Here is a 13736-nt window from a genome sequence, read left to right on the forward strand (position 1 = left end):
TTCCTCCGGTGACTACACAAAACAAGATTTGCCAAGGATTTCTGATTTTGCCATAGCAAAGGTGCCCTTCTTTTCCTAGGAATTGAAATTGGCAGGCACACATCATGCTCACAACTCTCTGCCCTCCACCACAAAAAAGTTTATTACTGAGGTGTGTAAGAATAAGAGGTATCTTCCTGCAGGAGAACTTCCTCCCTATGTGTCTGTGATTGGAAGGAGACAAGTCCAGAGGAGCCATTCATGCAGAGATACAATGGACAGCCACTTTTGTCTGTCTGTCTGTGTGTCTGTCTATGTGTGTTGGGTTCCCAGACATCTTTAATTGAGTTGTACCAGCATACTGGCAGTTTTAAGTTTGCCACAATGTACACTTTTGGGGATTACTCTCCTGCTCCTGAGTATTTGTTGGCTATTTGTAGATGAGGACAGCACCTATGATTTGTTGAAAAGACCACATATTAGAATAGCTCATGTACAGAGCAGACCCAATGGTCTTCAACATGTTAACAAACGTATTAATGTGTGTGAGTGCAGGGGTGTCCCACAGTCTCTGAACCCCATTGTCGCAAGCAAGCACATAGCCTAACCTTGTGTACAGTTCTCTCCAACATTCACTTGCTGCTTCTTTGGAAGAAGACTGCCTGAATGTGGTTGTTGTTTTTTTAATCAATTCCTAAAAACATATCTGCACTACATTTTCTTTCCCCTTGTTATATGTGGGAACATATAATTAAAGAAACAAACACAAAAGTCATATTTGAGCCAGAAGTGCTCTGCGAACGCTTGCTCCTTTTAAGCCCCAGCATTCAAATTTTGCCGCTTTACAGGACTCCCCAAAAGGAGGACCGCATCCCCATGGCAGAGGAGTACTTGGAATACAAGCACATCAAAGCTAAGCTGAGGCTGTTGGAGGTCCTCATCAGCAAGCACGATGTCTCCAAAACCATCTGAAGTCCAGTGGTTTGCAATAGTAAAACTCCTTGGTCTGGGAAAAGGAGAGAGAGAGAGAGAGAGAGAGAGAGGATTGCACAGGTCTGGCTCTTCCTGCACAATGGCTTTGACACCTTGAAATTCTGATGCACTTTATTTATGTTCTACCGCTGCAGGTGAGCAAGAGAGTGAGAGAAAGGGGTGTGAGAATGCAGGAAGGAGGAGTGATTGAATGGGAGGGCTAACACTTACCTGTGAGTCGTCTCTTGTTTCTGGAGCTGTTTTTTCACTCGGACAAGTTTCCCCTCGCTTTAGCCAAAAGGAGGTAATCATATATGCACATTCAGGAAGCCGGGTTGGCGGGACTTCCTGTTTCACTTCAAAGCTCCATTGCGACGTCTTTCCAGGCAGATGGTGCTCATTCAACAGCGCTCAAAGGTATGGAAGGACAGTGCAATCATCCAAACAGGCTCCCCCAGGTTTTTATTTTGTCTCTTTCCACTTGGGCAGCATAGGACTAGAGAAAAAGAGAGGCACGTCAAAGTCTCTTGAGCCGCCCATCAGGTAAACTTGGAACACAATTCTAGGTAGGCAGTTCTCCTAAACCTACTCAGTCAGCATTATGAAGTGTCCTCCGCAATCTGATAAGCCTCTTTTATTTGTGATATTCCAGTGTGTAGCCTGGACAGCTTTTGTATCCCAGGATTCACTAGGAGGGCCAGAATGAATCCCTAATCCACCCCTAATCTTGGGAGGAGAGATGCACCAGTAAAGAACCTATTTTCTACCTGCTGGGCTAGGTAAAAAAGTACAGGTCACAGAGAAACTGTAGTTTTCCATCTTGGTTGAGGACAATGACGGAAGGAAAACCAGCACACCCCTGCAGATAAAAACTTGACCGACAACCTCCAGGAATGTGAGCAGCTGCATTTGCTGGTTCAGTGTGCTCCCTGTTTGTCCAAACGCAACCATCAGTCAAGAATCTTACTTTCTCCGTAGGTCAAATACCTGTGCAGGAGGGGACATTTTTGAGAATTTAATAGGCACCCAAGATGCAAGTCTTCAGCTGTCCTGCATCTAGGGGGTTCCTGATCCTCTTGTTTCCCCTCCAATATTTAACAGATAAGGACCATCTAAATCTACCAGTTTGGCAGACACACTTCTCACTTGATGTGTATGACACCCCTCCTGAAGTGGTGGAGCCTGGGTGGAAGTGCAGGGCAAGATAGCTCCTGCAGGATAAAGAGAGAATGAAGGATGGCTCTGATATAAGCAGCAACCTATGTTTGTGGGATGTGCACAGATTGGACTGCATGGAAAGGTCCACTGGCTCCTGCATCATTCAGGCTGTATTTAGGGTAGGTAGACATTCTACTTTTCAGGTGCAGGAAATGTGGGAAGAATTATGGCACAAAGGAAGAGCCTCAGATACCTAGTTCAGATACCAAATTGGCAGGCAGAATTTTGGAGAGTGGTTCACACTTGGGGGGATGGGGGTGTTACGGGTTTGAGGCAGGAACAGGAGGTGATGTGGTCTGAATCAAAGGTAGCCAGCATCAGACCTTCCAGGTGTTTTGGAGTACAGTTCCCACCTGTGCTGGCTGGGGCTGATGGGAGTTGGAGTCCAAAAGATATAGAGGGCACCATGTTAGATGCATGAGACAGCACCCAGATGTTGTGGGTGGGTGGAATCCTGTGGCAGAATAGAAATATGCAGAGCTTGTCTGAGCTGTTGTTTGTGAGTGTGTGCTGTAATTCCACGCAAGCAGCAACCCCCCCCCCCGCATAACATATGGATCTGGGTATAGAATTCCATTTCCTGACATTTTTTTTTTTGGGGGGGGGGTAAAAATAGGAAGGAGGCTCCTAGCTCTTGGTTTGCAAAGGAGTGTGTGTGGGCAACACTTAGTGAAATGTCAGAAGGCAGCATGGTGGCTGCATAGGATTTGCAGTGGTGTGACTTCAAGGCCCTTAACGGCTTTTCCGTCACCGTGACTAAATTAAAAACAGAAGAAGAAAGAGTCAGAGTTGTGCGCAGCAAGATACATTATGGCTATTTGCGTAATGTACACAGGTTGTAGAATTCTGCTTTTCTTGGTGAAGAATTTGGCTTGCCCATTTTCATTGCAATACCATAGCCTGCCCATTCCCCCCACCCAGCAGAGGCCCATGTGAATGGCAGCTATTCCTTCTGGATCCCCAGCTCTGTGAAGGTTAAAGAGGCTGTCTTCTCCACACAATGCAAGGGCTATTCAGATCACCATGCAGTTCCTGCCATGCTGGCAGATCAAGGCAAGAGTGGCTTTGCTGAGGCTGAGGCAACCTTTCCTGTGCTGGAAAGCTGGGGAGAACAAGCTAGCAGAGCTTCATTGTTCTGGGGGGGAAAACACAGGGTCTTCTGGGTCTAAATATGCTTATTGGAGGAAGCTAACTCTAGCAGGAACCTAACTTAGGCTTTGGACGATGGGCCCAGCTTCCTGAATTTGCATAGCACTCATTGATTTTGGCTGAGTGAGAGGAAAACCCCAATAAGGCATGCAATACCTGCTTAACCAGGGAAGACAAGGCTTCTCTTTGAAGTCCACTGTGTAGAAAGTTGCAGAACGAGAGAAGAAAAGCAGGGGAAGGAGGAAGGTTATTGTTCCTCATTTGACCCTCTCCTCTTTTTCCACTACCCAGTCCTTATCTCTGGCTGTATGGAGAGCCGGCTCCAAGTACAGCTGCCTCTCTGCTATCATTGGCAGGTTCCCTGTTCAAGCAGAGGGGCTGCAGTGGAAGCTGTACAGCCCTCAAGACAGCTTTGGGGGTGGGGGCCTCCTAAGGGTGTGTGTATGTATGTGAAGCTTGCCGCTTCCCACTGGCCCCAAAGCCAAGACTCAGGGAGAGGAGCCCCCACCTCAGGCTCCCAGAAACTGTGAAGGAACAATTCCTAAGTTTAAAGGATCCTCCAAGGGGGGTCAGATTAGGCTTGGAGCTCCTCACACCTCTGCTCACATTATCCCTTCCTTCAGCCCCTCACCCAAAGCCACTCAGGCTGCAGTCTTAATTTTTTTCTTCACGCTCCCCCCCCCAATTGAAGAGACCCACCACAGGCCTACCCCTGGGTGTATTTTGGTGCCTAGCCTGTTTGTGTGCAGGTGACACCCACACGCTCTCACCCATTTACTAATAGGAGTGATGACATAATTGCATGTATTTTACTAGGTGGGTGCCATCTAGATTTGTAAGAGCAACAATATATTGCCGGTGTGTGTGTGTGTGTGGTGGAAGGGAAGGAGTCAGCAGCCGTATTGCACATGCCCATTTGCCATTTTAGGTACAATTCCAAACACAAGGATGTTTGCAATGTCCACTTGGATCATTAGACCTGTGCCTTATAAACTGGCAGTTTCTAGATAATTATATTCATGGCCATTTATAACCACTGGTTGCAGAACAATTGAAACAAAAAGATAAAACGACAGTCAGCTGGGCTTCCAGACCCAACTCTCTTGTCAATGATGCTTGGTTTAGTTAAATGGGTTTTGGTGGGCAGAGCACATCTGTGAGACAGGGCGAAGCCCACTTTCCCCACCCACTTGTGCTTGTCTTGTACAGATTCAGACCATTAGTCCATCTAGCTGAGCCTTGTTTACTGGCAGTGTCTTTTCAGGGATGGTTCTCTCCCATCCCTACGTAGAGATGTCAGGGATTGAACCAGCGACCTTTTGCATGCAAAGCGGATGTTCTGTCACTGAACCATGGTCTTCCTCTCTCATTGCTCCCAGTGGGTGGAAAGTTACAGTAGCTTCAGGACTGGAATGTCCCCCTCCCCTAAATTCAGGGGACATTCTTCTCAGATGTTGCAGGTCTGATCATGGAGAACTGCCAGCTGCTGACCTTTCAAGGCAGATCTCTCTCTCTCACCCTCATGAGAGGGAGATGGAACAAATCCTGTGGCGCCAGGGACAGCCTCCCAGGAGCTATAGAATTCACACCTAGAGAAATCTAAAAAGCAAACAAACCATCAATTTTAAAAAGTAAGAGAGGTAGAGTGTTGTGCTGATGACAGGTGTCTTTTTTATCCCTTAGCTCATGGCAAAGGAGTCGGCCAATTAATTTTTCCAGGCTTCATCTCTGGCATGAGCACTGGAATGCAAAACACCAGGGAGGTCCTGCATGAAAATAGCTATCAGGAGCAGGACTCCTCTGTGCATTGCCTGCCAGTCTAATTTTTCTTTAATAGTTACAAGTTTTCGTGAGCGTGTCTCGCTGTTGTTGCCTTTATTCACTCATTATTCAACTACTCCAAAGCAAAACGTTAGAATGGATCTTAAGACACAGTTATGATGATCCAAGCTGGTTACAGGTACTTTTAAGTTTTGGAGTTTACCCATTTTGGCAAAGTCAGGCAGTCTTGCCCATGGCATTTGGCTCCAGTGTTGCTGCTTGCGCCCCCGCTATCCCATTCCTAGAGCCTCTTGCTTTCTCGAGGAACTTTGATTACAGTGTGCACTGAGAAACTAAAGCTTGCGGCACTCAGACCTAAATGGCAGTCCTTGAGATGGGATAGATTAAGGTCTTTGGGTAATGTTAGCAGAGTGTTTTCTAGAGATCCTGTTTTTGCCAGTGCTACTACACAAGCTACCACACCACTAGCAGCAGCACCCACTGTTATTGAGCCCCAGTGCTGCTGCAGGCAAAGGACAGTGGCTGCCGGCTGCCTAAACAGCACTTGTGCTCTCCAGTAGTTGTGATGTTGCGCATAGATTCAAGGGGTGCTGGGTTTTCTTTGGAAGCTTACTGGGGTTTTGCCAGAACAAGGCCAGTAGTGCTAGACTAGCAGTTCCGAAAGCTTTATCCGTCATGATAATCTCCCTTACAAAGTGCACCCAGAATTCACGGTGTTGCAGATGGGGAGTAATAAGATCAGCAGGGCTGGTGACTGTGATACAAAACTGACTGTTTCCATGCCCAAACCCTTATTAAGTTACTCTGATTGCAGTTCTGGTGATCTTCCAGAAGGTTTAGAAGCAGGTGTGTGTTGGATGTCGCTGGAGCCGGGAAAAGGTTATCCGTCACTTGAGCCCTTAACTCATAGAGCGAGGTAAAATAGATGAAGATAATGCTGAAGCAGAACAAAGAGGTAAAAAATAATAATTTTGAAAAGTCTCAGCTATTTGGTGGGGTGCGGGGACACTAAATATGGCATATATAAGGGAGAAAAAACTTAAACAGGAAAGAGTGGCTACTTAAAAAATGACCAGGCAATGTAAAGCTGCTCCATCCTTTTAAGCAGAAATTGCTTAAAAGACACCGGTTGATAGAAACAGAAATAAAGCAAAGTGAAGCAAAGTTATTAATGGCACATGCCAATTTTTATTTCTGTAGCACTTTTCCTTAGCCCAGTGCTATAATTTGTTTTGCTTTTTCCTGACAACCAAAGCTTGTTTGAAAGCATGCACTTTGTAGGACCTTAATATTTCCTGTGTGATGATTGCCAAGATAGTTTATTAAAAATAGTGACAATAGTTTATTGCATTATGATATTTTGGATAGATCAATGTATGCAGATTATTTAATCTAAGTGTCATGGTGATGAACTGAAGGAGGCTGGGCTTCTTTTCTGGTTTACTGTGATAGAATATAAACGTGGATATATTCCCCCCCTACCCCCCCGTCTTGCCGTTAAAAAAGGAACAGGCCTTTATAAACGGAGGTAAATTTGCAATAGCTCACGCCTGAGTGGCACATGAATTCCATGGGAGAGGGACAGCTGGCGAGTTCGGACTGCTCACTGGCAAACACAGGTTTCGGTGGCAAAGAAGAGCTCCAGGTAGAGATATATGTACTGTCTTTAGTGTTCTTGTTTTGTCATTTTGTACCAATGACAAGAAAACCAGGGGCATAATCCTTAGTCTTCCAGCACTGCTTCTGTAAAGGTGGGGGATCCCTGGGTAAACTGTATGTGAGGTCATTGTGTACTGCCCCCCGTGTGGGGCTGAGCTTAACCGTGTGGTCCTGTCCTTGAGTGCAGGGCTTTATTTTCACAAATAGCCAGCACGGGGTTGGGGTACAATCCAAGTCAGAACTGTGCAGTCAAGGTTGTGTGCTGCTTGGCCTGGGAGGCTGAGCAGGGAGAGGCCTCCATAAATGCCTCTAGGGGAACCCCCCCCCTTGCGAACAGAGCTGAAGACAATAGATTGTACCTCAGCTCTTTTTGCTATAGTAATAAAAGAAGCTGTTGATTTCATGAAGCCTATTTAGCCACAAAACTTGTTTATTTATTTATTTCTGCTGTATGTAACGTTGAAGCATGGTTTTTAAAAGAGAAAAACAAAACAAAAAGAACTTTCAAAAAAACATTTGTGGGATCATGTCACACTGCTTATATACCTAAGTGGAATTTTTAAATTTATTTTTTAAAAAAAGAATGATGTAATGTTTCAGTGTAATTGGCTTGATCATTTATATAACTTTTATGAATCAGAATGGTCTCCTTCATAAATCTGTTTTAATTAAAAGTCATGTCAGAGCAACAGGAACAGATACACAAGAATTTGAAGTTTACAAACTACATCTTTGATAAGGGAAAAATGGTTTCATGACATATGTATACAGTTGCTATTAAAATGTATATATTCTATATGATTGTATAATATTTTATACAACAGTACAAATAAAATATTTTTCTATTTATTATGTTGAAACACAGGTGGGTTTTTTCCCTGCTTGTTAGCTAATATAAATAACATAAATAACACTGTCAAACAACACATTGGAAGTGCTGACATTTTTTTTTCTAGGCTGCAAGAGTTAAATCATGCTGCAATTACACCCTTTCATGCTGTTTGGAGATATCTCAGTTAAGTTGTTCAGTAGATTAAAATGAATACATATTTAAAACACCATTTAGAAGCCAGTAGTTTTTTTTTTTTATTTCGCTAAAGCTTGTTTATATAGATTTGTTACATTTGGCAATATGAAGGAGGAGGAGGAGAGAAAAATAATAAGAAAATGGAACACCAATTGCAGCATCTAGATATATAAATGGTTGCTAGAAAGAAAAAAACCCAAGATTCCTAACAGTTGAAAAGCACTGGTGGACCAAGAAGGGTAAGGAATATACTAAGGGCAGAACTACATGCTTCACTGGGTACAGCGCTGCCGCCAATGACACCATGCGCAGGTTGGATGGTCCTTTTCCCCGACGACGTTTGGGCACACTTACCTGCGTTGCAATTTGCCATCATGTTAAGTGCTGCCCACCACCGGTAGCCAACGATTTTTGAACGTGGACAGGAGGCTACAGAAACATGAGGACAACACAACATGGGGTGAGTGTGCCTGCCCTAAATATTACAGTGGGGGGGGGGGAAATCTGGACACAGGGTGCCATGGTGGTGGTGGTGGAGCTGCTGCTCTGTGCCAGCTGCATTGTTAAGCTCTGCTTGAAGAAGACTATTGAGGAATTTGATCACTGGTGTTCACTCTTGGGAAGAGTGGCATTATGCATGCGTCTGATGAGAACGGATGGCAATGGGGAATAGGCCACAGAGAAGGCTTCTAAGGAAGAGTTGGGGGGGGGACCACTGAATTAACGTCCAACACTGATGTTACACGTCTTGCAGCTGGGATCTTTCTTAGCGTTGGCCGTCGACAAGCTCATGAGCTGGTGGCCTGTGATTTCCGCGACGGTGCCGAGGGAGAGATCCACAGGGTCAGTGTAAATCACTTCCAAGATTACATCCTGCGCGTGGTGGTAGATCATCGCCCCGTCTTCTTCAGTGCAGGTCAGGAATTTGTTATCCTGCAAGTTCAGCTGAGGGAGGCGCTGCTTACAGAACTCGTCTCCCGGCGAGCCGGCGGGCGCCAGGACGAGGATGACATAGTGGTAGGCCGTGTACATGCAGTAGAAGTCCCCAAAGTACAAGTTAGTATTTGGGTTGAAAAGTTTTTCCGCCGCTATCTCAAACCTGTATCTTCCGTAGGGCGAATCCTGCGGGGGCTTCCCGGTGTTGAATTCGGTGTGGCAGCTGAAGAAGATGCCCTCCAGCTTCCCGCTGATGGGAGAGCCGTGGCTCCCGCTGTTATCCTTGACCGAAGGCTGCAGAGCGCTCGCGTGCTGCTCTCTAGAAATGAAGGAAGGGTAGTGGTTTATATTTACAGGGGCATCAGTGAGTGAGACGTTAGGAACTTAAAGAAGCTGTCTTAGGTCAAGGAAGTGGCTTTAAACCTCACCCCTAGTCCATCTAGCTTGGTAGCAGTTGCTCTCCAGGGTTTCAGACCAGGAACCTTTCCTTTGTTTGAGCGAAACAAGCAGCCAAGGTGAACCACTGTATTTACACACCTTCTGCCACCCACAAAAGCATATACCCCTTTCCCATTCAGGAAAACAAGCTACATGAGTGTGTAGGCACAGATCTCACATTCTAGCTTTTTAAAATGGCACCAGCAATTGTGCTTTTGGGGTACAAAACCTCTGAGACTTGCTTTCAGGTAGGGCCAGTCATGCATTGCTTCTGTTGGGCAAAGTGTGGAGAACTGATTTCAAGTCTGGAAAAATTAGAACACAGAATTGATTGCGGGGCAGGCAACGGGGAGAAGCAATCTTCTCCCCGCCACCCCTTGCTTTAAACAAGTCCGGGGACAGAGGGGAAGGCGCGTGGCGCTTCCCCTCTGTCCCCGGACGGTCTCCATAGGAACGCATTGATTGATTTTCAATGCATTCCTATGGGAAACCGTGCTTCGCAAGACGAAAAACTCGCAAGAAGAAAAAACTTGCGGAACGAATTAATTTCGTCTTGCGAGGCACCGCTGTACTACACTGATTCAAGTACATTTGAACAGAATAATTAGTCTGGTTCACGCATCATGCAAAGTTAGCAAGCTCTGGTTTACCATGAGTGAGCAATTGTGCTCATGCAGCCTGCCAAAATTGTGCCCTACTCCTCCTTTTCCCTAGTTCCAAACAAACTGTGAAAGGAAGCCAAAGTATGTTGCTGGTCTGTTTTGGAGATAAACAAGCTATGAGTGCTGGTTAGCACATAACACAACTTCAACTTGTTTTGCTTCTGCCTGGCTTGGGAAAGGGAGCAACAGCAGGGCAGGAGTTTAGCAGGGTGAAACAACACGTTTTGCTCACTGATGGCAAGTCAAAGTTTGGCTTTCTGCTCTACTTGCTAATTATCTGAGGAAATGGAAGAAGCTGAATCCTGGTCTCCTTTCTCAAATAGGTGACCAATGACAGTGGTGACAATCTGCACTTTCAGCCCTGAAAATTGTATACACAGCTGCCCAGTTGCACATGGGATTCTCAGTTGACCAGCTATAGAATTCTATTGCTCCCTCTAATGTGGGGGAACTCAGACAGGCCATGCCAGCCCCACTGAGAAGCAACATGGGGTATCTGTATTCTCTTATGAGTCCCAAGGTTTACAGAAGTATATGTATATATTTTTAAAGAGAGCTGCACAGCACAATGTTTGTTACAAGTCCCATATGTCCTTTTGTACTCTAACAATCCCAACAATGGCAAATTATGAATAAATGACTGTATTTGGAGTTTTTAAAGTCTTGTTTTATGCATGCTATTTTATAAAGCTGTCACCCACCTGAAGCTCTCAGAGGCGGCACAGATTATACAAACAAGTACCTGGCTACTAACTTCACCATGTATAACACATATTGGTAGCAAATGCTGATCAAGAAAGAATCTAACACATAGGCAGCTTTCTTGTTACGTACACAGTGGAGAAAACCTTGTCCTCAGCTCCATCCAGAGATATTTGCCTTTGACAAGCCCTGGTTCTCTTACCTGATGTAGTCAAAGTATTCCTTGTGCTGGTTCCGATAAAACACAGAAAATTTAAGCATGCGCCCTGCAATCACTTCCGCCTTTTCCAAAAGCTGTGTTAAGTGGACCTTTGAATAATCTGTGAATAAAAAACAGTCTGCTAATGGGAAGCAACACACAATGTTTTCCAAAGTCCACATGGTGATGCTCTACGCTTTGGGGTGAGACAGAGGTCAGTGGGGACCCTGGAGCGACGATCACGTTGGAAGTTCTCCAGCTCTCATTCTACCCTTAGAGAACAATCAAAACATGATTCTTTCACTCAAAGAACCTGGGCAATGTAGTTACAATTCCCAGAAGCCCTTAATGAACTGCAGTGCCCAGAATTTATTTGGGAGAAAGAATGTGTTCAGACAACCACTCACATATTTTTCACGTTTTTTTTAATTTTTCATCCATCCTTATCTGTGGATCTCAGGGCAGTTCACAAGATAAAAGATACACACACACACACCCCGTAATAAAAACAAGAACAAGACCAAACCAATAACTCCAGCTTCCTCCTCGACAAACACAAAGGATGTTAATTATCCAAAGGCTTGGTTAAGAATGTTTTCACCTGGCGCCTAAAGGTGTATAATCAAGGCACCAGGAAACCTCCCTGGGGAGAGCATTCAACAGATGGGGAGCCACCACAGAGAAGGCCCGTTCTCAGGTTGCCACCCTCCAGAATTCTTATGGGTGTCAGATGCTGATTTCAGGGTCTGAGCATACTTTTTTTTCCTACCTAAAAACACAGGGGGGACTTCAACATCACACTGTTACAAATGTTCCATTGGTGCAAATGCTTCATTCAGCTTGGCAGATGGGATGATTCCCCCCTCTCCTCCTGCTGAGGGTTCCCTTGGGGCTTCTCTCAATCCCCCAGGGACAATTTTGGGGTGCACAGAGGTGCAAAGGAAAGGAGATGGGGAGAAGCACCATTGCTAACGTAGAGTCCTTGCACAGGGCTTCTGGCAATGGGGCTCATAAGGTGAAACCCACCCATAAGGGCTTAGCTCCAGACTAACAGGCTATTAAGAGCTCCCTCCCAAACCCACTAATTAACACAAAGCACACTAACCTCTGAGCGTTCAAAGTGTTTTAGTTCCAAGTGAAAAGCAGAAATAACAATGTGACGTTATTTCTGCTCACAGCAGCAGGAGAATGAAATATACGATTAATATTACAGCAATCCAGCAATCAGGGTAGGCCCACGAAAGGATAAGGTTGGTGCCTTCACACAGAAGGGAATTGCTAAAAGCAAAATAGCCTGGAAGGATGTGTGCATTGTGAAAAAAAACCACTCAATTAATGGCAAGTCTGTAAAACAGTTATCTGTTGCAAACAGAAATGAGCTAAGTCACACATCTTGAAGATGCTTCTTTTCTATGGGTGATATGCAACTAAGTCATCCTCAGAGCAAACCCAGTGAAATAAATGGACATACATTACTTAAGCCCATGACCACATGAGCTGGAGCTTCATAGCAAAGAGCTCACCTCCTGTACAAAATTCTATGATTTCGCTCCATTCTGAAACCATGTAATCACCATCAACTTGCTTTGATGCAGTCTGCACGGCAACGGTGTACTCAGTTCTTGGACTCAGGAACCAATGTCCACGGACAGTCATGGGCAGGGGAACAGCCTTTGCCACTAGTTTCGTGGGTACATCCTAATTGGGCAGACAAAATGGGGAGATCAGGTGCGTGCAGAAACAGCAATAGCAACAATGATCATTCTAATCTCAAGTGCCTAACACAACTAGGCACTGTACAATGATTTAAAATGTTTATTGCTAGGGGTGGGTGAAAAAACAGCCCATTTAAATACAGCATATTGTCTCTCAGAGCAGGAATTTCTAAATGCGTTTTATATTGTCTTTGAGCCAAGTGCAGGTGCCGGAGCATTTGGCAAATGCACAAGATCTATGGCTAACTACATACTAATCCATGCATTAGTCCGGTAGGTCTGAATTAGATTTGTATTTGTATCGAAAAATACCCATTTCTTCAAGCACTCCCCCATACAAACTAAATAAACAGATTTTTAAAGTTCTGTTGGTGCCTAGCCTGCCATGTTAAATATATGAGCCTTCCTTTTTTATGCTCTCTAGTTGAAATCCTGCTTTCCTATCTTGCATTAGTCACCCCAATAAAATCAACTGAATGGTTGACTTTGGGCAATGCAAAGTATTTGCCTAGGAATCCTTCTAATACAGCAATTGCTTTCTGATGAAACTGGAATTACATTAAGGCAGAGCAGCATTATCTGCTCTTATGCTAAAGCAGTGTGCATAGTTCACAAAGTTTAATTTGCATTTTGAACACATGCACCTGTAAAAGAGGAAAAGACAGAGAGAAAAAAATTCAACCCTATTACCCTTCTCATAGAACAGAATCTGGGTTAACATGGCTTTCCTCCTCTGGAACAACAAGCTGGAATACTCTAATTCTGACCATTATGTGCCTGGCATCCCTTACCCCCAAAGCACTAAAAGCGCTAACTGCAAAATTAAGGAACTGGCCAACGGACCCAAGCCTTTCATTTATGCACATTAGCTTCAGTGAGAAAGCTTTGCAAATTTGCCGTGAAAAACAAAGCACACCAGTTCTGAAATCTAAAGAGGTAAAAGCAAGGGAATAAAAATAAAGGGCACAAGGAATGATTTGCAAAGCAAACTGCACTTGCTAGCAAGGAAAAGGTAGCCATATGAGATGGAGCGTTAGGATGTCTTAGGTCCATATAGTTCAGGAGGAACACACAACAACAAAAATATAGGTTCCAGCCTACATGAACAGTAAGACTCCCTAGACTGCAGCAGGAACATCAAGCTTGAGTATTCCCTCACAAAAAGAAATTGCTGCACACAGAAAGTGAGCGTCAGGTTCTAGCCAAGCCTTCTCCCTAACATGCTAGTCTTCTACATACAAAGAGGTGATTTTTAAATTATATCTATTTAAATATTAAGGAACGCGCGTGGTGCTGTG

At 44.7% G+C, this 13736-nt stretch overlaps 2 protein-coding genes and 1 long non-coding RNA gene across 17 annotated transcripts in view; 2 read left to right on the forward strand and 1 right to left on the reverse strand.

Annotated features, from left to right (window-relative positions):
- FAM13C (family with sequence similarity 13 member C) overlaps positions 1–7608 on the forward strand; it is a gene marked incomplete at both ends in the record, with an annotated part of 86031 nt that extends 78423 nt beyond the window's left edge. For 8 of the 11 annotated variants that reach the window (XM_082222420.1, XM_082222427.1, XM_082222425.1 and 5 more), the window contains 2 exons: positions 828–2288; positions 5915–7608. In XM_082222420.1, coding sequence (XP_082078546.1) covers positions 828–951 — 124 coding nt within the window. Of the gene's footprint in view, positions 1–827; positions 2714–2785; positions 4673–5914 lie in introns of those variants that run through there. The other 3 variants (XM_082222423.1, XM_082222424.1, XM_082222422.1) reach the window with 3 other exon arrangements.
- Positions 7609–8399: 791 nt separating this feature from the next.
- PHYHIPL (phytanoyl-CoA 2-hydroxylase interacting protein like) overlaps positions 8400–13736 on the reverse strand; it is a 131131-nt gene continuing 125794 nt past the window's right edge. For all 5 annotated transcript variants that reach the window (XM_082222440.1, XM_082222441.1, XM_082222443.1 and 2 more), the window contains 3 exons: positions 12247–12421; positions 10727–10844; positions 8400–9041 (listed from right to left, as the gene is read on the reverse strand). In XM_082222440.1, the coding sequence (XP_082078566.1) occupies positions 8507–9041; positions 10727–10844; positions 12247–12421 (828 nt within the window). In that variant the 3' untranslated portion in view covers positions 8400–8506. The remainder of the gene's footprint in view (positions 9042–10726; positions 10845–12246; positions 12422–13736) is intronic.
- On the forward strand, positions 8921–10482 carry LOC309532323. Its single transcript, XR_014219752.1, has 2 exons — positions 8921–9058; positions 10146–10482. It is a non-coding gene; the product is annotated as an uncharacterized lncRNA (long non-coding RNA).

The sequence above is a fragment of the Podarcis vaucheri genome (assembly GCF_965113315.1).
Source record: "Podarcis vaucheri genome assembly, chromosome: 5".
Lineage (NCBI taxonomy): Eukaryota > Metazoa > Chordata > Lepidosauria > Squamata > Lacertidae > Podarcis > Podarcis vaucheri.